Below are 24,177 nucleotides of genomic sequence, written 5' to 3' on the forward strand. Positions count from 1 at the left end.
TGGTCCTCCTCTTGGATTCTTGCTAGTGCTGTTTGACTTATTTCTCAGCCAAATCCATGACTGGCGTTGGCTTCTTTGCCTTGATTTCATTGAGAATTTTGTCAGCACCCTGGTGAAGCAACTCTGAGGCCGCGTTAACACCAAAGGATTCAGCATCAGCTTTGTTATTCACTTCTTGCTTCAAATCTATTTCAGCACACTGCTTTCCATCTGTGCTGACAACATTAGATTTCATCTGGAGAAGTATTTTACCATCGTCGTCCTTGATCCAGGAGGTCTCAACTCCTAAAGGAGCACTGCAACCTCCTTCAAGCGTCCTCAATAAGCTTCTTTCAGCAGCAACGGCCAAATGTGTTTCGGTATGGTCGATCCGTTCGAGCGGGGCCTGCACGCGAGGATCATTTGATCTGCTTTCAATGCCGATCGCACCTTGTCCAACAGCGTATAGCATGCCACCATTCTTGGAGTCCAGATATTGAGTGATTCGGTCTCCAAGGTTGATTCGAAGAAGTCCAGCAGCGGCAAGAATTATTGCGTCGAACTGGCCATCATCGGCATCCAGTTTGGCTAGACGGGTTCCAATGTTGCCCCTCATATCTTTTACTACCAGATGTGGATACTTCAATGCAATTTGTGCAGTTCTGCGGATGGAAGAGGTACCAACCACGGAGCCAGCAGGAAGTTCGTCAATATTGACCGGCTTCCGACCAGCCTTGACCACCAGAACATCTCGCGGATCTTCACGAGCAAGCACAGCGCTGAGCTCGCAGCTCGGTGGTAACTGTGTTGGCACATCTGGAACAAGTCAGGCAAATTAAAGTGAGCTAAATGAATCGCAAACCTTTCAGAGAATGGACCAGAATATCCAGGTGGCCCTCAACCAATAACGTCTCGAGTTCATGGGTCCATATGTTCTTCACAGGCATGTCCTTGAAGGGTGTGACTTTATCGATGTCGCCTGCAGCCGTGTCTCGGGCCTTAATTGCGTAGACATGATCAGGGCAGGCCAAAGTCAGAGCCTCGACAACCAGGTCCGTTTGGGCCAAAGCCAATTTGGATTTTCTGGTGCCAATATTGAAAGTTGTAGAATTTTGCTGCCCAGAATTTTGCTGCCCAGAATTTTTTACGGGAGTCTCCTCCCCAGAGACCGCAGCGGAGGTCGACATGACGACAAGCGTGTCACTGGAGAGAATGAAGAGAGGCTTCGATATTGAGCCTCGAGAGAAATGCTCAATTGCTCAATTGGCCCGCCAAGTTCGAAGTTATACTGTGATATGTTCTTGCCGTCTACCGAAATACTGAACCACGCTGCATGCCCACATCCGGGAAAAGATTCCCGGCCGAAGCCGGAGATCAAGCACGTGATTATGAATCAGCACGTGAGAGATAGCCTGTGCGGGTGCGTGCTCCTTGGGACCCTGTCTGCCTCCCGCCAGAGCCTCGGCAAGACGGGTGACGTGAACCTTGGAGCCCTCAGCCGGCCTTCATGTCGGCCATCGGTAACCATCGAGTATCTTCTATGAAGGACGATAGGGTGATCCCAAGTCCGAATCAGTAATCCCATCTGCATACCCCAGGCTTTCATAACCACCACCCTCGTTGGCCCCCCTCTCCTCTTCTCCTGGATCCTCTTCTCATCCTCCCTTCACGTCGTCAACATGGGTTACACTGCGAAAGCTACCATTCCACTCATTCCGCTGGCGAAAGACTCGGTCCTTCTGCCCGGCGTCACCCTACGTATCTCGGTTTCGAATCGTGCGGACATACCTCTACTTCTCTCGTCCGCATTCCAAAGGGCAACGAAATCGAGGACAGGTTCCGCCCAACTACCAGTGGGCTGCGTCCCTTTGAACTCTCCCTTCCTGAGTTCCGATGGCAAAGAGTTACTCGACAGTGCCGAGAATGAAAGCAGCAAACACACTCAATATGCGGACATAGATCCCGGAAAAGCGAGAAAGCAAGATTTATTTGGATATGGCACTCTAGCAAAGATCATTGGCGTCCAGGGAAACTCGAATGCCGATCCTTACCTTATCGTTGAGGGTGTGCAACGCTTCAAGATTGACAAGATCAAGCACGAGAAGCCTCATTTTGAAGCCGAGGTCAACTTTTATGAAGACGAAGTTCCTGATCTCAACGATGGCGATCTCCGAGCAAGTTTCACTCGACTGAAGCAGCGTTCTCGCGAACTCCTCACCCTCCTGAGGCTCTCTTCCCTGTTCAGGCCTGCCTCGGTGGTGTTGTCCCCGCTCATTGTTCGCCGCTTCGAGCTCTATATCGCAAAGAAAGACCTGTCGCAGGCTGGCCAATTAGCCGATTTCATGACTGACATTGTTGAAGCCAGCTTCGAGGAGAAACTACGCATCTTGAGCACTTTGGATTTGCATGAGAGACTAGAACGAGTCTTGGCTCTTTTGAACAAACAGATCTCAGGCATAAACGGAAACATTAAAATTACCTCGGTCACCTCCACAACCCTTCCAAATCTCGGCGTGGATATCTCCGACCTCAATCAGAGTCAACGCGAGGCTCTGGCGAGACGGGCAATGTCTGGCCTTAACGGTATGACGCCACCAGGGATGCCTGGACAAGGTCGCGGCGACGCAGAAGAAGACAACGAAGTCAATGAAGTAGAAGAACTGCGGAAGAAGATTGCGGAAGCCGGTCTCTCACTTGAAGCTCAGAAGGTCGCGGATCGGGAGCTGAGACGCCTAAAGAAAATGAACCCGGCCAATGCAGAATACGGCGTAATTAGAACTTATGTCGAAAACCTCGCCGAAATTCCTTGGACCAAAGTCACAGATGACCATCTGGGCGCAGATACTCTTAAGCGTGCCCGCAAACAGCTTGATGATGATCATTATGGTTTAGAAAAGATCAAGAAGCGCTTGCTGGAATATCTGGCTGTCTTGAAGCTAAAGCAATCGGTCAATGCTGATGTCGATCAACAGATCGCACGCCTTACGAAACAGCTCACTCCACCGGCGGAAGGCGAGGAGAAGGAGACTGAACAAATCGCCGATGATGAGAAGGATGCTGCTACGGCAAAGCTTCACGTCCTCAAGTCGAAGAGAATGGTTGATAAATCACCTATTCTGCTGCTGGTTGGACCTCCTGGTACTGGAAAAACATCGCTGGCAAAGTCGGTCGCGCTTTCTTTGGGACGAAAGTTCCATCGAATCTCCCTTGGTGGTGTTCGCGACGAGGCTGAAATACGAGGACATCGACGGACCTATGTTGCTGCAATGCCTGGTCTCATTGTCAGTGGCTTGAAAAAGGTCGGCGTTGCGAACCCAGTTTTCCTTCTCGATGAGATCGATAAAATAAGCTCGAACAATTTTCATGGTGATCCATCAGCGGCTATGCTCGAGGTGCTTGATCCTGAGCAGAACCATAGCTTCAATGATCACTACGTCAACATCCCCATTGACCTGAGCAAGGTCCTCTTCATCGCCACAGCCAATTCTCTCGACACGATACCTGCACCCTTGCTTGATCGTATGGAAACGATACAACTTTCTGGGTATACCACAATCGAAAAACGACACATCGCTAAGCAACATCTTATCCCAAAGCAGATCCGTACAAATGGTCTTTCAGAGGGCCAAGTACAGATCCCAGTGGATGTCCTGGATACCATCATAACTTCATACACCCGCGAGTCAGGTGTCCGAAATCTAGAGCGAGAAATAGGCTCGGTATGCCGCTACAAAGCCGTTCAGTACGCGGATGCACGTGACAGCGACGAGACAAAATACAACCCTACTGTTCAAATGGACGAGCTCGAGGATATTCTCGGAATCGAACGCTTTGAAGAAGAGATTGCAGAAAAGAGATCTCGCCCTGGTGTTGTCACAGGCTTAGTTGCTTACTCGTCCGGCGGTCAAGGCAGCATTCTCTTCATAGAAGTAGCAGATATGCCTGGCAAGGGACGCGTACAATTGACAGGCAAACTTGGCGATGTGTTGAAGGAGTCTGTGGAAGTCGCACTCACGTGGGTGAAAGCCCACAGCTACGAGCTCGGTCTGACACACGATCCAAACGAGGACATCATGGACAAGCGAGCCATCCACGTCCATTGCCCAGCGGGTGCTACACCAAAGGACGGTCCCAGCGCCGGCCTAGCACATACAGTTGCGCTCATCTCACTGTTTTCAGGCAAGTCCGTACCGCCGGAGATCGCCATGACTGGCGAAATGAGTCTTCGTGGTCGCGTCATGCCCGTCGGCGGCATCAAGGAGAAACTCATCGGCGCTCACCGTGCCGGCGTCAAGACCGTCCTCCTTCCCAGCCACAACCGTAAGGACGTCAAGGATGTCCCCGAGGAGGTCAAGGCCGATCTAAAGATTATTTATGTCAAGTAAGTTACCGTCCAATGTCTCTCCTCTCCCGCCTTTGCTAGACCTTCTACACTCTTCTCCCAAAACAATATTTGGATCGCATACTAATTTTTGCGCGAAAATTACAGGCACATCTACGAAGCGCTGCGCCATATCTGGCCCGAGTCTGTGTGGGCGACGGATCAGCATTTCGCGAAGGTCGAAAGCAGACTCTAAATCAATGACCTGTACAAGCTATGAAGGATAAAGAGTCTTTTTCTCTTTTTCGCATTCCTTGTAAAGGGATCACCCGAGTCCCATGTGTATGTAGCAGGTGGAGAGGGGTTGTTGTTGAAATCCTTGGTTTCACGAAGTATAGCTTGCTTAGTCTATCTAGTCCCTTCTCTTCTCTAATGAAAAGATAGAGCCAGCTCTCTTTTAGGAATAGTGGTTGTAATTCCTGCTTCCCTACTGCTATATATATATTAGAAATCACGCCTCCGAAGCGAAGGGTAGCAATTTCTAGAAAGACAAAGCGAAGTAATGGGAAGTGATAGGGGGTTTCCAAACATCTATTTCCATGGGCTGGAATCTCCATCGTTTCTCACTTTCTAGTTAGCTAGTACCCTCTATGCACGCGTTGATCTTTCTCTCAATACACCACCGCCTGCGTGACTCGACATGAATGCTACATGACCCCTGCGCCCGCTTTGGATGAACAATGGAGCGTCTGAATGGTGAGACCAAGGCGTGATGTGATGATGGGGAAAATAATATACATTGAAAAGCGTCCTATCCTGGTCTTCACCGCTGGGAGAGCGTTTCCTGCTGGGCTGGCTCGGCCTTGCTCTTTGTACCATTCTCAGGGCTGTTGCTAGATGGTGTTGGTAAAGCAGGCTGTGGTAAAAAGGAAGTTGCGGTGACAGCGCCACCCATGGCACGCCGATTGGCCCTGAGCTCCACCCACGTCGGTTTCCATTCCTTGGAGCTCTTGACTTCCTGGACGATCGCACGTGCTTGTGATTTGTAAGTGGTGCTGCGGGTTTTGTTGGGTTTCGTCGTGGTTTCGTCGTTGTATGCTTGTTCTTGGTCGAACATCGAGTCCCAGTATTCCTTGTTGTCGAAACTATTTTCACGGTTAGTCAGTTTTGGCCTTGGTTCAAAACAGAGGGAGGAGGGGGAACATGGCAGTCTTCTCGGGCGACGGGCAATGAGACTTACGCAGACAGATCTTTGATCTCTTCAGGATAGACGAATGGTTTGGCCAGGAGGCACGTCATCTTCTTCTTACTCTTGGCGCGGACGTAGTAACCTTGGCCGTTTTTGGACAGTGTCTTTTTCATGGTAAGTTTGGCCTGCGTAATCGTGCTTCTCACGTGTAGGACGTCGACGTTATAGGCGGATTTGAGGTAGTCTCGCATTTCGAGCTTATTGAAATGAAGTGGTACTTGGAAGACCGCATAACGTGGACCCAGATGGGTCGTCCGCAACAGTACCACCGTGTCATTGATAGCTGGGCTGGAGATTGGTCAGCTCGATGGAAAAATGGCGATTAGTGAGGGTGGAGGTGAATATACTCACAAATAGACTTGCTGTCGGTCTTCTAAAGGCACATTTTTCGGGACGCTGAAGTATCGAGTAGGGTTTCTTAGCAGATTGTCGACCTGCCATGGTTGGAGAGATGGGTTCGAGGAGATAAAATCCCGGACGTCCTTAGAGACTCTGTGAAGCACAGGGTGATTTTCCATGTACTGGGAAACGAGGGCCTTCTCGTTGTTCCACCAATTGCCATGGGCTGGCTCGGCATACCGCAACTTCAACCACCGGCTGTAGATCTGTTCGTATCTGGAATGATCTCCTTCCTCCCGACTTTTATTCAGCTGCGCTAGGATGCGAGGATGAGGAGACCCGGAGTATTTCAGGTAGTAGAAGTCTTGCGGACTGAGGCCAACATTGGTCCGAATCCGCTCCTTAGCATTCCATAACCTCGGAGTATTTCGCGCTAGTTTGGTTGGCTTATACGTGACGAGTTTCGCCGGGACGCACGAGGCGCGAGGCATTATTGAAACTCTGCGGTAAATCGAGCGGTTGTGCAAGGTCGATTGTGGCCGCCTCGACCTTGAAGCTGCGCTCGATTTGGGAACTTTTGTTACTCGTAAGTTAAGGCACCGAAAGAGGTAAGTCTGCCGAGACAAAGCGGCAGTCTAAGGAAACAGGCACGCCGCAAGGGGAATGTTTACCGGGGAAATTGGGCAGATATGGAAGGTATTCCGAGATGCCTAAGCGGACAGCCTCGCCGCAGTCCCGTCCTGTTGACGCGCAGTAATAGTCACCTAATTATCGTCCTCACAATTCCATCTCCTCAATTGCTCTGTAATCTCCTCCTCACAGTGCCTGCGCAACATTTCCCACCTTTGGTTTCTCTATATCTCTTCGCCCTTTCATATCTTCTCGATAGTTTCCATCTTAGACACTCCTTCCATCCTCTTTTTGGCCACGCAGGGCAATCGGCCACAATGGTGCAGGACGACAAGAAGCCCACTGCTGCAGAGAAGGGCAAGGGCAAGGCCGAGGATACCCCCATGCAAAATGGAGACGCAAAGCAACCCGCCCCAAAAGATGGCGATAAAACTCTGAATGGCAAGAAAGACGAGCCCGCCGAAGAGGAGCTCAGTGAGGAAGATCAACAACTCAAGAGCGAACTCGAAATGCTGGTCGAGCGATTAAAGGAAGATGATGCCTCCCTCTATAAGCCAGCCATTGAAGCCATCAAGAACTTCATCAAGACTTCCACCTCGTCTATGACTGCCGTCCCCAAACCTCTCAAGTTCCTCCGACCGCACTATGATGACCTCGCAGCTCTCTATGACAAATGGTCTACTGGCCCCGACCGAGACTCACTAGCAGACATGCTCTCAGTGCTTGGAATGACCTACGGAGATGAGGAAAAGCTGGAAACCCTCAAGTACAGATTGCTGTCCAAATCAGACGACCTAGGCTCTTGGGGCCATGAGTACATTCGTCATCTGGCGCTTGAGATTGGCCAGGAATATCAGAACCGATTGACAGACGAGCGGGAAGTTGGAGATCTCACCGAACTTGCCTTGTCTCTTGTTCCATACTTCCTGAGCCACAACGCAGAAGCAGACGCGGTCGATCTGTTATCAGAGCTGGAAATGATCGAGGAAATCCCGAGATTCCTTGATGAAAACACCTTCTCGCGTGTTTGCCTGTATATGCTGGGCATGGTCAATTTACTCACATATCCCGATGATGTCGCTTTTCTGAAGACAGCACATGATATCTATGTCAAATACAACAAACTCGCCCAAGCTATCGTGGTGGCCATCAGACTCAACGACCACGAGCTAATACGGCAAGATTTGGAGTCAACTGATGATGCTGCCCTGAAGAAGCAGATGGCTTTCCTTATTGCTCGTCAAAGAATATCCCTGGATGTGCCCTCCGAGACCAAAGATGAGCAAGAAATCGCCGAGTGTCTGGGGAACACACAACTACCTAATCATTTCAAGACTCTCGCCAAAGAACTCAACATCCTCGAACCAAAGGTCCCCGAAGACATCTACAAGACACATCTCGAGAGTGGGCGTGGAAGCTCTGCTGCAGCAGACTCGGCTAAGCACAACCTAGCTAGTGCCTTTGTGAATGCATTCGTCAATGCTGGCTTCGGTAGTGACAAGTTGATGCTTGTGGAAGGTGAACAGCGCCCGTGGGTGTGGAAAACCAAGGATGATGGCATGCTTTCAACCACCGCATCTTTAGGTCTCCTGATGCAGTGGGACGTTGAAGGAAGTCTCGATACTATCGACAAATTCCAACAGCTATCTGAAGACACTATTAAGGCTGGTGCCTTGTTAGCATATGGTATTGTCAACTCGGGTGTCAGAATGGAAGGCGATCCTGTCATTTCTCTCCTTAGCGACGACGATGTTTTGCAGAGCTCGAAGCCTTCCATCAGATTGGCCGCAATTATGGGTCTAGGTCTTTCGTATGCTGGGTCAAATCGAGAAGACCTACTCGACTATCTTCTCCCTATCGTAGAGGATGGCTCGTTAGAGATCCAGCAGTCTGCCATGGCCGCCGTCTCTCTCGGTATGATCTTCGTGGGTTCTTCGAACAACCAGGTTGCAGAAGCAATTGCTACTCAATTGATGGACGATGAGCGACAGAAACAGTTGAAGGACAAGTGGGCCAGATTCATGGCTCTCGGTCTGGCCCTGCTCTACTTCGGCAAACAAGAAGAGGTTGACGTGATTCTGGATATTCTGAAAGCAGTAGACCATCCTATGGCTACACCTACTGCAACCCTTGCCTCTGTGTGCGCCTGGGCAGGCACTGGAGCGGTGCTCAAGCTACAGGAACTCCTCCACATCTGCAACGACCATATCGAAGACAAAGAAGAGAATACGGGAGAACAACTTGTGCAATCTTACGCTGTTCTCGGACTCTCTCTCATCGCCATGGGCGAAGATGTGGGCCAAGACATGGTTCTCCGACAATTTGGCCATCTCATGCACTATGGAGAGGCAAACATTCGGAAAGTTGTGCCGCTGGCCATGGGTCTCATCAGCCCTAGCAATCCTCAGATGAAGATCTATGACACCCTTTCAAGGTACAGTCACGATAATGACAATGATGTCGCAATCAATGCCATTTTCGCCATGGGTCTTGTCGGTGCAGGAACCAACAACGCACGCCTGGCGCAACTCCTGAGGCAATTAGCCAGCTATTACCACCGAGATCAAAACTCGCTCTTTATGGTGCGAATCGCGCAAGGGCTTCTGCATATGGGTAAAGGGACCATGTCGCTGAATCCCTTCCACACGGACCGACAAGTTCTATCAAGAGTTGCTGCCGCTGGCCTGCTGACGGTTCTCGTGTCTCTTATTGACTCGAAGCAATTTATCCTCGGTGATGGTCACTATCTTCTCTACTTCTTAGTGGCCGCAATGTACCCCAGATTTTTGATCACCTTGGATGAGGATCTAAAACCTCTTACGGTCCACGTCCGCGTTGGCCAGGCTGTCGACGTTGTTGGAGCAGCTGGTCGACCAAGAACCATTACTGGCTGGCAAACGCAGAGCACTCCAGTGCTTTTGGCTTACGGCGAACGAGCAGAATTGGAGGATGAAGAATATATCTCTTTGAGCAGTACGCTAGAAAACTTGGTGATCTTGCGCAAGGTTCGTTACGACCACTCCATCCCGCTGTCTTGAAAATACAAGAACTAACGTGAATACAGAATCCGGAATGGGAGAGCACAAAATAGTGCAGTCTAAAAGCATACGCAACACTATCATAATAGGATGGAACCTTTCCGAAGTGGCAAGGTGTTTAGGGAAAGAGTGTATGTACCATAGATAACTTAGGTATGGTCCAATGGACCTCCAGTGGCGTGGCCTTATGCTGGCAGAGACGGCCACAGTAGAAGTCATCAGCATTATTATTGATTTATCTGTTCCCGGTAGGTACGAGCAGTTCGATATCTCCAGGTAATGAGATTAATGGCAGTGACAACGCGAGGTGATCTGTAATTGCTTGCCGTACCGCCGCTATCCGACGAGGCTGGGGATGGAGCGGGTAGATCCGCCATGCTTTTATCCGTGTCGGCAACTGGCAAGTGCAGATTGCATCATCGGAGTTGTTCCTGCCGACTGCCACGTCTATGCCCAGGTCCAGGTCTCACATCTCGCATCTCCCACGGCTCCTCCTTCTGCCACAACCCTTCAGTGGATGGTCCTCGCCAACGAGGCTGTTTAGATCGTCTTTATCGATACGCATATCGCCCTGCATGTCTCGCTATCTCTGCATGGAATTCGTCTGTAGCATAAGACAGCCCCTTCCCTCTGTGACCTGCCAACCATGGCGCCTACTTCTCCCACCTTCAATCCTCGCATCACCTCTCTAGACTTCGACGCCAATCGAAGGAGGAGACGACGGTCTAGTAGCTCCGGGGCTCGTTTTGGCGCCGATGATTACGACTTCATGGCTCAGGTAGCCCAAGGCATCATCGAGCGAGATCGGGTCAAGATGCGCAGAGAAGTCACGCGGGTCTTGAGCTTCGTCTGCGCGGTCCTGAGTTGGTATGTCAGACAGACTGTGCAAGCTCTTCCCACTTGATTAAACATGCTGACTTATTTCTCAGTCTATGCGCCGGGTCTATCACTTCATTTTCTCTTTATGGCGCCCGCTTCCTCACCGATCTCCATTATACCCAGTTCAGAGTCAACGCGGTATCGATAACGGCGGAACTGGCAATGTATCTTCCTGTACCGTTGTTTGGGTATCTCTGCGACCGATATTCTCCTCCACCATTATCACTCCTTGCATCGGCTCTGTTTGGATTTGGGTATCTCCTCGCCGCATACACCTACAAATCCGGGCCGCCTCCAGATGCGCAGCGCGACGGGCAAGGGTGGCCGTTTGGTGTCATGATTATTGCGTTTATCGGCATCGGCGCTGGCACAAGTTGCATGTATCTCTCCGCTGTAGCTACATGTGCAAAGAACTTTTCCACCGCCAAATATCGGGGCTTCATGCTGGCCGTTCCCATCGCAGCTTTCGGTCTTAGCGGCATGTGGGAGAGTCAAGTCGGTGCACATCTGCTATTTGAAAGACTCCCTAATGGCGAAAAGGGCGACCTCGATGTATTCAAGTATTTTGTCTTCCTCGCTGGTACCTTGATAGGTGTCGGCCTCCTAGGGACTATTGGACTACATATTGTCAACGAGGAGGAATTGATCGAGCACGGTGTCGAGGTACTCGAACGTAGTGGCTTGCTGGATGAAAGCGAATTCTACCACGACTCACGAGCTCCCACCCCTATCAACTACGGCACGATAGATGTTGGCCGCTCCCCGGATTCAGACACTGTGTCCGACGATGACGACGACGAAGCTTATCACAACCTCTCTGAGTCGCAGGTGATCAAGCAACGCGAAGAAAAGTCTCGTCTAAAGAAGAAAAAATGGTGGCTCCTGAACCATGCTACCCATGCCTTCCTAACGGATCGTACCATGTGGCTTCTCGCGGCTGGCTTCTTCCTCCTTACTGGACCTGGAGAAGCGTATATTAATAACCTAGGAACCATCATTCCCACTCTCACCCCAAAACACTATTTTGATGTCACCAGTCCGCCAGCTGGACGTGCTTCGACACACGTCTCTATCATTGCTCTAACATCGACCTTTGCCCGCCTCTTTACAGGTACTTTATCGGACCTGTTTGCACCGCCATCCGAGCCTGAAAATCCGCCATCCACCCGTACCACTTTCTCACGACTGGTGCTTCTCCTCCCGTCGGCGGTCCTCCTTTTATTTGCGTTCCTCACTCTCGCTCTTCCATTTCTTACTCCATCCACACCATCGCTTTTTCTCTTGTGCTCAGGTCTCCTTGGCCTCGGGTATGGTGCGTCTTTCTCTTTAGTTCCTATCATTATCTCTGTGGTCTGGGGAGCAGAAAATTTTGCAACCAACTGGGGTGTTGTGGCCATGATGCCTGCAGGAGGTGCTGCGGTATGGAGTCTGGTCTACTCAGCAGGATACTCCGGCGCCAGTGATAGTACTGGTGAATGCACAGGGTATACGTGTTTCGCCTTCTGGGCCTGGGGCTGTGCAGTCAGCGTCGGCGCTGCAATTGTGCTGTGGTGCTTGGCATGGAGGACATGGAGGCAGAGAAATGTCATCGTATAGCGAGCGAGTGAAGAAAGGCCTTTACTTCGGAGTAGAAATCAGGGTGCTCGTGCTTCAAGAGCCGGGGCTCGATCCACGTCTCGACCCAGGCTCTTCAGCCCAAGTACGATCCTTGGACCTTTGACCTTCAGGAAAAGGGAATTTTGAGGTTCACCCAAGGTATTCAGGGGGAAGCCTTGACTCGCGAAGCCGGGAAGCCGAACGTTTGTTTCTTGGTGCACCCTCGGTTGGATATATGGCCAGGGAGGTTGAAGAGGCAGCATCGTTCAGTTCATCGCGACGGCGTCTCAGCAGCTGGGAGGGAGATGCTATTCTTCAAATACAATTGGTTGTACAAGTAGACATCGGTATACCACAGATTCACAATGTCAAGTTGGGTTACGACCAGCAAAGCTTTCTCTTGTGCAAATCTATTAAACGAGGCTGAGCATGAATAAAAGAGTCTGGCTCTTTTTCCAAGGATGTCCAGCAATTTATACCAGAAGATGGGAGTCGGGAGTTGGGTCGAATCAAGGGTCTGCCAAGGGCTTTAGGATGGGAACGACCAAGTCCATGGGGTGGTTATCAGGTTCCTTACGAAGCTGAGGAGGCCATTGAGCAGACAGATACCAAGCGCTCCATGGTTCCTACGAAGCTGAGGAGGCCGTTGAAGATTCGACGTGTCCATGATCATACTTCGTTTATCGAGGAACGGAGGGAACCTTGGGGCGCTTGAGTATCTGTCTGTCTCTCACTGTGGGTTGCTAGCTGTGGTGTTCAGCCAACTGGGTCCTGTAGACCAGGCTGAAGGACGAGAAGATGAGGGTTCTTACTCTAGTTAATAATTTAGAACCCCATTGATCCTTTGAGTCCGACGTCTGATCCCAGACCGGAAAGAAAGGGGAGAAGGAGAAGGAGAAGGAGAAGAAAAAGAAGAAGAGAGTAGCGTTCATCCATACCTGCTGCTCGTGCGGGCAGAAACCAATTCGCATCAAAGTCCAGACTTTGTCCTCATTGCCACCACGAGCGCTGCAGCAACAGTCAGTGCGAGAAAATTGTCAAACGTCGATCATAAGCCGTTCCACGGATGCCTTGAAGAATACTCTTCTTTGTCATATCGTCATATCTGCTTCCTTTCATTTCATTCATTCCGCCTCATTTTGTCCCACTTATCTTATTTCACATCGTTCCATTCATACACACACATAGAGATCTATTACACTCTGCCAAAGTCCTACATAGTCTCTCTACTACCAAACAACACCGTACAGTTTTCTCCTCCGCTCCCTTCTCCCCTGCTTGCACCGTTTTGATTCCATCTCTTGCAGAGGAATTCATCCCCTCTTCCATTCACTCACACAATAACAGGGTATCTCATTCTTTTTCATCATCATTAGTCAAACAAAATCTTCCAGTCGCACGCCCTCCCATTGCGTTGCAGTTGGCATTGATCAATGTTCCAAAAGAACTCAAAACTCACGTACGCCCAGTCCAGTAGTTCGTGGTTAGAATCCCCATATCCGATTTCTTGCCTGTCCTTCTTTGTTAATGAATCCAGCGGGTATTTTCCGCGTTATCTGCAGACACTGCAGATGATCTATGCACAACAGTAGAATAAAGCCACACTTATTTCCCCTTGACCCGTTCAAGGAAAGCTCGAGGCTCAAAGCAAACAAACGAAAACGACCAAGATTCTCATACCAAGTCCCAAGCAGCGACGCCGACGAATCCCATTCCAACTCTTCCTTTGCCGTCCTTGAACTCCTGTACCGTAAGGCCTCTCGCATCCTGCCTATCGCCAAAACTCGTCACAGCAAAAAGCGTGACAGTTTGGCCTCCAGCACCAAGCTGTTGGGCAGGAATATCCAGAGTCCAAATGTCACCACCCTGGCCCTCCGGGCCAGGGTGGTGATCCATTGCAACATGGTCTTTGTTACGGCCATCGACACCATGGATCGACATAATAAAGACTGGTGGTAAACCCTTGCGAGTATGGTTCTCCAATGTCCAATGAGGGCAGAGAAGCCCAAATTGAAAGCGAACCGATCCAGGCTGCCTGACGTTGATTTTTCTTGCACGGGGATAGACGTTCTTTTCCCCAATCGAGTAATCTTCCTTGGCGTTTGTAAAAACTGTCGGACCCTCCACCGTCTCGGGCCAACAAGCAGGATCAATAACAATGTATTCTTCCCAGCTCATTTGCCGGCCACCAGGCAAGAAGAAATGATCCTTGTTACCGGGGAAATGTTTCACGGCGAATTGCTCATTCGTCATGGAGAAGTAGTCTGGATTGAACTTTGGAACGTAGGGTTGGCCGGCACCTTGGACGTAGCCAGCACCCCAACAGGCATCGATGAGCTTCCATTCTCCATTGTCAATTCGGACAGCATTCCATGCGTGGCCAGCATTGTAAGGCGGAAGGGGGGCCCCGGGCGCCAGAGAATTAAATCCATATCCCTTTCCGTGGCCTGAAATGACAACCGACTCTAGCCCAGCGTAAGTCGCAAGATTCGTGAAGAGAGCAGCATAACCCTCGCATACGGCAAGGCCACTTTGCAGAGTGGATTGGGGTGTTGATCCCTTCACATTGTTGTTGAAAAAGCTCACCACATCGTAAGAGATATTAAGGTGAAGCCATGTGAATATCACTCGAGCTTTGTCCGTCTCAGAGGAGAACGGCGAAGTCAATTGTTGAGCCAATGTTTGAAGAGATGTGACCTGAGCACGGGGAAAGAGCGTTGCTTGTAGGTCAGGAGTGGAGAAATCTCTACAAACGAGACAAACATTGCTGGATGGAGACGTACTGCCGTTCATAGCGGTCGGGCTGGACGTAAATTTAGGTTTCGTAGCTTGAAGAGCCGAGAGATCTGGCCGAGACGATAGTGGAATCGGTGGTGGTACATGTTGATTCTGCGTAAAATGGTTGTTAATTGTCTCTTTTGCCAAAGGTGCGTGGTGATTGAATGCGTTTTTCGTTGTTGAAGAGACTTTATTAAAGAGTGCCTTCGAGGGCAAAGGAATATTTTGGGGGATCTTTTCATGTGTTGGGGCGGAAATTTGCTCTCTGTTGAGCCCTGGAATATGATATCCGAAAGAATCCGGTAGTTGGTCTCTCTTAGGTATTATTGTAGGTTGTGGAGTCTGTATTGGCTGTGGAGAAGCCTGATCTTTGGGAGATATTGGGGAGAAGGCAGCTCGCTTGGCTCTTTCAATCGATTCAAGCGAGGGCATGGGAGGAAGTTTTCTGACGCTGGAGTCTCCGACATGTTCTCTTTGTTCAATCTCAGGCTTGCGTGAGGGAAGTCGTGGAGGGAGAGCAGGTCGTTGAGGCGAAGGTCTTGCATCACTGGTCGACGTTGCACTATTTATAGAGGTGCTCGAAGGTGCCCTATTGAAATACTTGGGTCTTTCTTCCGAAAACTTTCTTGTAGGAGGATTTGCAGGCTGTTCTTTCGGTGGCAGGGCTGGTAATTCACATTCACCCCAGGCTGGGGCTTTGATTCGACTGGCGGAATCGGTTGACTTTGTTCGTGTAGCATTCACGCGTGAAGAAGACGTTTCACTTGTAGTGGTTGTACCACTAGACGTGGTGGAGGCCACTGAGCCCCTCCTCTGTTCGTCAAGTGAACTGTTCCTGCTTGGGAGAGGTGGGGGCTGTTTGCGAACAGGTGGTTGAGGTGGAGGAGCAGGTTTATTTCCGATTCTTGAGTCTGTAATAGATCCTGTAACGTTTTCTGGTGGATTGTTGACGGTGTGCTGTTTTACAATAACAGGTCGTCTTGTAGGAATTGTGGGAGGGGTCGGGTGAGACGACGGTCGGGGAGGATCTCCTGGAACTCGGCCAATATGAGCAGCATTGAGAGCGGCGATACGCTGCTGAAGAGTGAGAGGTTGAGGGTCTTCAGCCATGATTGCCAGAATGCTGTAGCCTAGAGCATCAGGAGATCCATAAATTGAGGGAGAGCTACAGGATTAGAGAGTCGTCATCATGCCCGCAACTGAGAGATACTAGAAGGAAGGAGGGTCAGGGCTGAAGTGGACTGGGAAAGTCGCGGGTCTGTTTGGTGGCAGTACGAGTAAATCGAGCACGCGGCGCAGTCTGGGAGGGATCATTGGCCAGGTCAGGGGGTGCTGAGCTCACGTGCTGCCGAAGCACTTAGCCTAGGGCATCACTTGCTGCCAGCCTCGTCAACCCTTGTTTCAGCCTTGCTGCGACAAGGCTGACATCCCCTCCTTCCCTCTCCACTCCGGGTCGATATGGTGTCTTTCCTCCTGTGCAGATCACAGAAACAGACCATAACGTGAACATGCTGTGCATCTATTACACCCCATTCTCAACGTGTTCGACGGTTAATCTCTTCGAAAGCGAGCCACATCTTCTGATTCCGATGCATTTGCGATTTTGAAAGAGTCTGTCATTCAATCATTTTGTGGTTCAGATGCTTGACGTGAACTGAAAGATATTGTCCCAAGGCGGTCGCTATCGTATTCAGCTGCATTTTGACATTTGGGTATCCACAAATAACACAAAGAGAATGTACCGTAGCCAAAATCTGGTGAAAGACAAGCTACAAAACCCTTCGGCTATCCGGGATTTCTCGATGATGTCGCCCTCCATGATCAAATGCTTGCCAGGCTGAAGTTCCCCTCACGCCCCCCGACCTTTGCGCCTTGCACCACTCAGTCGCTGACTTTTCACATTTCTTTATCGCTCTCTGCGAGACTTTCGTCGTGCCTGGCACGATGCGATAGCTCAAGCGGCGCAACTTTGCAGGCGGCTTTTCACAGAATGCCAAGAGAAGTACAAGATGCCTGTGGTAAAGACATTCACTCGGTAGTCGAGCTACAGCTTCTGCCACCATTTGGTTTCCTTCAGTTGATACTCGAACCGATCTCCTTGTTTGTTGGGGCAATAGGTTCCCAGCGCGTTATCGCAGTCAAGATGCCACTGCCATGGCTCTCGATCTTCTCCACGGTCGAAGAGTTTCTGACTGTGCTCGGGACAGCATCTACGTGGAAAAGGCCTTAGAAGCTCCGACTGATGCCGTGTGGACCCTGAAGATCAGCCAACTGGCCATTCAGCACCATGAACGCGATCTTAGGATTCAAAAATTGTTGGTCAAGTACATGGGACATTATCCGTATGCAGGCATGTCGACCGGGGATGGACATGAATTCATCTGGTGCACCTTGCGCGGTGAGGACGACCTCTAGATGTTCAAGTTGCGCACTGACCTCAACAATTAATTAGATCTGAATTCAACCGAACACTTCTGGACGATCAAAAAGGTTCCTTCGCCACCCAGCATTGATGAACCAGCACCAGAAGTCCTAGTCAAACCAGAAATCGCTCATGATGGAAAACTTTAAGAATGTCCGGCGGAGACTGATTCGACTGAGTTCATTGAATGATCAAGGCGCGGCGGGCTGGGCCTATCCAGAAGACGATAGTCCGGTCACCACTTTGTGTACTAGAGCTCTGCTGGATCCAGCATCGTTTCGACGAACGGATGCTCTCCTTGACATTCTTGGTTCGACATTCGGGAGTATCGAACGATTGTTGTCCGGCGCCATTGTGGTGATGCTTCATGAAATGATTCATGTCGAGGCTCTGAGTAAGTGTGAAGGAGTTCTCCTATCCTCGAGGCACTAACACCACCATCAGCTGGAGATTTTGGCTATGGTTTGCGAGCGGCATCGGAGTTACCTTTCTATTATCCAGGATGGGAATACACAAAAACCGACAACTAGCTTTGCTTGATCATATGTGAGTAACGGATACCCACATATGAGTAGTATTATTAATTCTGATACATACTACCACGAGATCCCTGGCTGTGTTCCTCACGGTCGCCCAACCAAACCTCAATTTCGGCGTCGACAGTCCCCACGTTGTCGCTGAAACAACCCACACTGCGGGACCGGCATGGGGAGATTATTGCGAGGCCAACCTCCCGATGCTCCAGGACAAGTTATATCGCGAACTTGCAGGACAGTGGAATGTGGAGTGAAAAAGGCTGGGACATTTGCAAGCGGGATGGCGAGCCGAGAAGCCAGATGTCTCCGGACGAAAGAAAAAAAAGCTTACGACTCATGCCCATTGGTTAACAACGATAAAGGAATATCGAGGTCACCGTGGTAGGGTGTCTGAAAACCGTTCGGCTCTACCACCAAGGTTCAGAAACATTGGAAAGAAAACAGTAGAGGAAGTTGAGAAGTGCACAAAGGGACCGTCTCGGAATCAAGCGTTCCCGGATCGACACCAGCAAAAGTGCCACTTCTCAACTGGTCGACTAAGCAACTTTGTCATCATTGATAAGTCATCGATCCTTCCCTTGGACTTCCTTTTCTGCCACAACCGAGCTTACACTAATTTTATCCATCATGCGCAGTGGCCGCGGGCATAATCCTCCTCTTCTCTCCTGACTGCGTGATTCATAGAGGGTTTTCTCTCATGTGTGCCTTTCCCCACTTTCCGCCACCATTTCATGTTGACTGTGCTTTCTCATCAACAGCAGCAAAGAAGTTGCTATGTTGAGGATATTCGTAGTTGGAAGCTGTGCGTTCTCCAGCAATTTAGATTGGCGCTTGCTCTTCCCAGCACTCTCTTATGTGGGTTTACATCAGAGGACGAATGGTCAGACATTCTCGGTGACCATGCAGCCTTCGTAGCCTCGGCAATCCTGGGGTTCAAGGCAATGGGCCGTTAGTTCGACCGCCGCTCTCTGATTTCAGCCCTGTGAGGCCTCGAGAATCAATTCGAGAATCAGATAATGACTCTTGGCCCGATCGTATCGCTAGTAGGTTTAGTAGTAGATCCATCTCGCACTCATCTTGGACCTTCAAACAATCCGCAGTCGCAGCCGTCCTTCTTGCCACAGCGGTAGCAGAAATGGGCGCCGCAAACACACGACATATGATTGCAACCAACAGTCCTTTCAACAAGATGGCCGCACTGTGGGCAGAATTGCCAATTTCCCTCTTTGACCAGCTTGGCCAATTTCGAGTCACCCTTGCACATACCACGGTGCTCTTTTTGCCTGCACAGCGCACACAGCCGCTGCTTGCAGAAAGGACATATCACTCGATCCGCCTTGATGAACAGCTGTGGGATAAAAGAGCTACAGTGCTCGTATGGACAGTAGAGCGGGTTGGGCGTATGACGTTCTTTCAGGTATGCTAGGTAAATATCCAGCATTTCTTCTTCCATGCCGGCAAAACCTTGTACGATTTTAGTTGGAATGCTCTTCCCACAGCATGTGAGCTCGCTACGATCTCGGAAACCAACCATAAGACCATCTGTGCGCAAACAGTTAGAATGGATAACTAGTTATAAGGGAAAGGAAAACCGCCCGACCTGCTAGACACTCACGACAATACGAATGTCGACATTGCAGGTTTGCGGTATCTACCCTGAAGAACGGGTCCATGCATACGGCGCAGTCAACGATATCTGCTGAACTCGGGTCTGGAACTGAACCGGAGGGTGGAAGGACTCCCAACCTAGCCCTACTCACTAGATCTCTCAATATCTTTGACCTCTCTACGTCTTCGAGTTTGCGGGCTTCACCCTCCAAGCTACGCGCGTGGCGTACTCGCTGCATGTGGAGAATCGGCTCAAACTCCTCAACGGCGTTGAAAATACAAACGCCATCAGGCCGGTGCACGGAAAACAAACAGGCTTGGAAGTACGCGGCATTCTGCTGGGCTTCGAGTTGTCTGCTCTGCATCAGGTCGTCGATTCCCAGAACTCTCGGGGTTGATTGAGGATATGTGTGGGCTATGTGAAGTAGGAACGAATACGATAAATCGAATAGACGGAGGCTGATGGTCGTATGGTCGCTATCCGAGAAAGTCGAGGTGATGGTGCCATCGCCATAGATGGCATTGAGAGCACAGATCTCGTCTGCGAGGGCAGTATTATAGACCAACATGGGTGGACTTGGCTCTGAGGTGATGGTTGATTTACTTATTCGTAGTGGTTTGGTTGCCACTTGTTGTCGTCGGCCACATTGTCGGGTTGCTGGCAGTGGACTGCCGAACGCACACAAAGAGGTGCTGGTCTTAAGGAAACTCCAAGGTCGCCATCATTCATCAGATCAACATATACATTTTGGCTTATACCCCACACCAGTTGACTCAATGAAATGGTTACCGTTCCATGTGTGAGTCATGGGCTGTGCAAGGCTAACTCATTGGGTCGAATTCGATTGTGGCCGTGCTGGAAGTCTTTCCAATGGGAGAATGGGATTGGGTAACCAAAATTGAATCTCACATGATCCTCTTGGAATCTAGACTGTAATGACTTTCCAGCTGTGGGAGTCGAATGCAACTTTTGAGTCATTGCACAATCTGTGTGACCAGATAAGGCATTCATTTGATTATAGGTTCGCACATATATGTGTATGGCGAAACGGCAGAAAGCAAGCTAGCTTGCGTATTCATCTAAGTAAAGGCTCTCGAAGAAGGGGCTCGCATTGACACAACATTGCACGCGATCTGGTAGATAATCATGGAGTTTCATTCAATGCTTACTCAAGCCAAGGATTAATAATCATCAGGTCTCAGGCTTTCAGTATAGAAGCCTGCAGTCACTGGTAAACACTCGTCATCATAATGATAATGCTATTCAACCCGCCCGATTTGTTCCCTTCGGAGAACCAAGAAAAGAAAAAGGTCGTCGGCGTCATCGTATCTGTAGGTGAGCAAGGGCCGTGATCAATCCCGACGTTCGAACTATCTTAGTATCTGCCAGAACCTCCCCAGCTGCTGTTGGAGCTGCCGTGTTTCTTCTTCTTGTCTTTGAAAAGATCTTCGGCCACGCTTCCTAGAATGGCTCCGCCGATCTGTGAAGACATTCGTTAGCGACTTCTTAGTGTAGGCGATAGATATTGGTCGAACTTACTGTGCCCAAGAAACCATGGTTGGCTTTCTTTCCTAGGAGACCACCGCCTAGACCTCCTCCGATGGCGCCCATTAAGCCTCTGTCCTGATCCGACATGGGTGGTGCGTTGGGATCATAGTTGGGAGCGTTGGGGTCTGAAGATTGTTTGGCGAATTGGTGTTCGCCTCCATATGGTTGTTGACCCTGTTGTTGGCCCCCCTGCGCCCACTGTTGCTGGTACTGTTGGTTCTGCGCATAAGCGTCGCCAGCCTGAGAGCCATAGTAGTTGGGTTGGCCTTGTGGATTGCTGGCATCATATTGACCATATTGACCTCCGGCTTGGCCGTGCTGGAAGCCACCATGAGATGGAGGGCCGAAGGAGTCTTGACGGCGGGGCGGGCCGAAGTTTTGATCCTGAGGATAGCCACTTCCGTAGTTCTGTTGTTGGCCATACTGTTGACCTTGCTGATAGCCACCTTGATCGTACCCTCCTTGCTGATAGCCGCCTCCGTAGTTCTGTTGTTGACCATATTGCTGTTGTTGGCCGTAGTTCTGACCGCCGTATGAATCGTAAGGACCCGACATGATTACTGTGGATGTGCTGGACGGATGGGTGGATGAGGATAGGTTGAGGTTCGACGAAGCGCTGTGAGGATGGTATTGGAGAGAAGTCAAAGAGTAGGACCTTGTGGAAGGAAGATATAGGAAGAGTGCAACTTCCCGAGTCTAGTAGTGAAGGCCACCGAAGGCAGCAGATTGCTCTCCAAAGTCACTCAATCTCAGCAAGCCGCAACTCAGCCCCTCGCGGCAAAGATGGATGGTCATGCAGATTCTCGCCGAACCCGAGGGTGGTTACGACGCTTTCACTTGTCAACCATCACGCAAAGCCAGTCAGGCTCAGTCATCTGCAGGGTCCACGAGGTATCCACAGGCGGTCAATCTAGCCTGTTATGCTCGTCGTTTCACCTTCGTCATCCGACTTGGCCGGCACTGGGTGGCATTTCGGTTGAGTTGGCACTGGAAAAACACACTTGGCTGTCTATCGGCGGCGGAGGGTGAGAGCTAGAGTGAGGGGATGAGGGGCAATCTCAGCCTCCCGCAGGCTGCCAGTGTGTTCCATTCTGTGGCGAAGCTTTGTCACGTGCGCGGCCTTGCCGTTTTCAATTGGGGCTCAGATGACATCAGCCACGCTTCCCAATCGAGTGAAATGGCGCGACCTCGTCCTGCTCCAACAGGGGGCGTACTACTAGCAGCACGTGATTGACTCAAGGTGAGGAGGGAGGTACGAGGTACCTATACCTACCTCCACTACTCGAGAACGAAAAACTTCATTGCCATACTTTGGCTGAGCATCACCGAGCGCTCCCTGAGCATCTCACTGGGTGCCTAATCAGGCCCCTAGCAGTCGGCTGAACCTGCCTCTCGACTAGGCATCTGTTCCAGACTAGTCACCAGAGGATCTAGCAAATGACCCTTACACTACAGCCTGACCTTCATCGTAACCTTAGGTATAGCAGTACGAGAGGAGGCAGTGATTAATCTAGGCGCTGAGACGCCTGAGGGCACACTGCGGAGTTCGGTGATTCATTGCTCCCAAAACCAATGAAGACAAATATCGTCTTCAATCTCCCCAGAATAGTCTGAATAGACTGCAGACTTTAACACACTTTATATACTACTGCTTATATAGCTAACCGACATAGCAGCACGCCATCTACGCGAAGGATACAGTGGTAACGCGTCCGGTTGATGATGGTGCCTCAATTGTCGAGTGCGAGCACTCACCCCAGGGAATACTAACGAGCACGCCTCAAACACTTTAAGTGTTTCCACCACGGTTATATCGGCGCTTCATGCAGCGCATCCCAAACCAGCGACTATTGTAAGGGGCATCCAGCCGCACAGACAGCTCAGTGGTAGACATGCAGACATACAGAACAAAGCACTGAGGCGACAACGATGTTAGGTCTGAATCCATGAATTCTGAGACTTGCGCCGGATAGAGTAATAACGGCAGACTGCTTAAAGAACAGGCATGTCAGAGAAGAAAATGTTTCTTGATCTCGATACACGTGATTGGCAGTAACGCAGTTGGCTCCGCCCTGCTTTTCTTGAGGCAAAAGAGAATCGTTTCGAGATCTACGCAATAACAGTACAAGAACCTACTAGGCAGTATTTATACTGGTGGTGCTCGGCTCCAAGTTAACCAGCCGTCGGATCGCCAGCGTCGGTGCTCTGTTCATCGTAGCTCCATACAACACTATAGTTAAGTCAGACCCTTCAGTGACAAGCGCTGGATGCGCTTTTACACTTGTTCGTGTACTAACAGGAAGTCCAGTATTGCTTCACACCATGTCTCAAGTCCCTGATATTGGTGCGCCTTTATGTACCCTCCGTGCCATGTTGTTACTCCCCTTCAGCCCACTGCTTATACCTATTCGAAGGCCCGTGACGCAAGTAAAAGCCGGTCTTCTTCAGCCTGCTCCTTATAAAAATGCCAATTGCTACCTCCTCGTCCTCGGTCCACTTCGCCCGGCCTCACTCTTCGTTGGATTCTGCCCCCCGAACTATTCGCGGCGGGTGCGTCTGCTGTTCATTTTGCTCTTGATCAGTTCCGTCATGGGTTGATTCTAGGGTTCCAATGCTACAATGCCATCCACGTTCTCTTGGCATAGCTCCATAAATTCCTCAATCTTGTTCTCGTACGCTCTCAGGTGGTCTTTTACTCTTCTCTCGTAGCTCATTGCCATGCTTGGGGCCAGTTGTAAGGCCTGGGCCATAGCTAGTGTGAGTGTTTCGGTTTGGACTTGTGCCTGTGGCACTTTGGGCGGCCGATCACGCCGATTTTTCGTCTGTCGTCCATGTCCCATGCTCTCGCTATCCATGCCTATGTCGCTGTGAGTACCTCAATCGACCTCGCGCTCGCGTCAGTGTAGTTGGAGCAGGGTCGATCTGAAGTCGCTACACCTTCGGAGGCAGAAGAGAAGTGAAAGAGAGAGCCTAGTGTATCCCGGACCAAAGATTTAAGCTCGTCTTCAATATCAGTCTGTTCATTGAGCATCTCCTTTTTATTCTCTAAACGTAACTTAAGTCAATATAGGGATAAGGAGCGTCTTCTTCTTGAAGCTTTCCCCACGCGCTCCAACGCTTTGCCTGAAAATTATGGTGGTCTTCTTCATCAGCAACCGCAATGGCCAGATCGAAGGTGGAGATGCCTTGCAAACGTCCATCTAGACCTTTGGATGAGGATTGGTCTCCTTTCAACGGTACATAGTTGGTGAGA

The 24,177-nt window shown here is 50.3% G+C and overlaps 8 protein-coding genes across 8 annotated transcripts; 3 read left to right on the forward strand and 5 right to left on the reverse strand.

Annotated features, from left to right (window-relative positions):
* Positions 1–37: 37 nt before the first annotated feature.
* A1O9_08400 (porphobilinogen deaminase) lies at positions 38–1,166 on the reverse strand (the record flags this gene model as incomplete). The annotated part of the gene is made up of 2 exons (XM_013402786.1): positions 38–795; positions 842–1,166. 2 exons carry the CDS (start codon positions 1,164–1,166, stop codon positions 38–40), a joined length of 1,083 nt encoding a protein of 360 aa, XP_013258240.1.
* Positions 1,167–1,658: 492 nt separating this feature from the next.
* On the forward strand, positions 1,659–4,556 carry A1O9_08401 (lon protease like 2, peroxisomal; the record flags this gene model as incomplete). The annotated part of the gene is made up of 2 exons (XM_013402787.1): positions 1,659–4,360; positions 4,469–4,556. 2 exons carry the CDS (start codon positions 1,659–1,661, stop codon positions 4,554–4,556), a joined length of 2,790 nt encoding a protein of 929 aa, XP_013258241.1.
* Positions 4,557–5,123: 567 nt separating this feature from the next.
* On the reverse strand, positions 5,124–6,379 carry A1O9_08402 (uncharacterized protein; the record flags this gene model as incomplete). The annotated part of the gene is made up of 3 exons (XM_013402788.1): positions 5,124–5,445; positions 5,541–5,837; positions 5,901–6,379. 3 exons carry the CDS (start codon positions 6,377–6,379, stop codon positions 5,124–5,126), a joined length of 1,098 nt encoding a protein of 365 aa, XP_013258242.1.
* Positions 6,380–6,835: 456 nt separating this feature from the next.
* Positions 6,836–9,556, forward strand: A1O9_08403 (26S proteasome regulatory subunit rpn-1; the record flags this gene model as incomplete). Its single annotated transcript, XM_013402789.1, has 1 exon — positions 6,836–9,556. The coding sequence occupies one exon, from the start codon at positions 6,836–6,838 to the stop codon at positions 9,554–9,556; it is 2,721 nt and encodes a 906-aa protein (XP_013258243.1).
* Positions 9,557–10,202: 646 nt separating this feature from the next.
* A1O9_08404 (uncharacterized protein) lies at positions 10,203–12,031 on the forward strand (the record flags this gene model as incomplete). The annotated part of the gene is made up of 2 exons (XM_013402790.1): positions 10,203–10,423; positions 10,486–12,031. 2 exons carry the CDS (start codon positions 10,203–10,205, stop codon positions 12,029–12,031), a joined length of 1,767 nt encoding a protein of 588 aa, XP_013258244.1.
* A 1,674-nt stretch (positions 12,032–13,705) lies between these two features.
* Positions 13,706–15,919, reverse strand: A1O9_08405 (uncharacterized protein; the record flags this gene model as incomplete). The annotated part of the gene is made up of 1 exon (XM_013402791.1): positions 13,706–15,919. One exon carries the CDS (start codon positions 15,917–15,919, stop codon positions 13,706–13,708), a length of 2,214 nt encoding a protein of 737 aa, XP_013258245.1.
* A 2,962-nt stretch (positions 15,920–18,881) lies between these two features.
* A1O9_08406 (uncharacterized protein) lies at positions 18,882–19,485 on the reverse strand (the record flags this gene model as incomplete). The annotated part of the gene is made up of 2 exons (XM_013402792.1): positions 18,882–19,309; positions 19,368–19,485. Coding segments are annotated over 2 exons (546 nt in total), but the record flags the coding sequence as incomplete, so codon positions are not given.
* Positions 19,486–20,751: 1,266 nt separating this feature from the next.
* On the reverse strand, positions 20,752–21,362 carry A1O9_08407 (uncharacterized protein). The gene is made up of 2 exons (XM_013402793.1): positions 20,916–21,362; positions 20,752–20,856 (listed from the first exon to the last, which is right to left on the reverse strand). Exon 1 carries the CDS (start codon positions 21,344–21,346, stop codon positions 20,987–20,989), a length of 360 nt encoding a protein of 119 aa, XP_013258247.1. The 5' UTR covers positions 21,347–21,362; the 3' UTR covers positions 20,752–20,856; positions 20,916–20,986.
* Between the last annotated feature and the right edge of the window lie 2,815 nt (positions 21,363–24,177).

Source organism: Exophiala aquamarina (assembly GCF_000709125.1).
Source record: "Exophiala aquamarina CBS 119918 chromosome Unknown aczIA-supercont1.7, whole genome shotgun sequence".
Classification (NCBI taxonomy): domain Eukaryota; kingdom Fungi; phylum Ascomycota; class Eurotiomycetes; order Chaetothyriales; family Herpotrichiellaceae; genus Exophiala; species Exophiala aquamarina.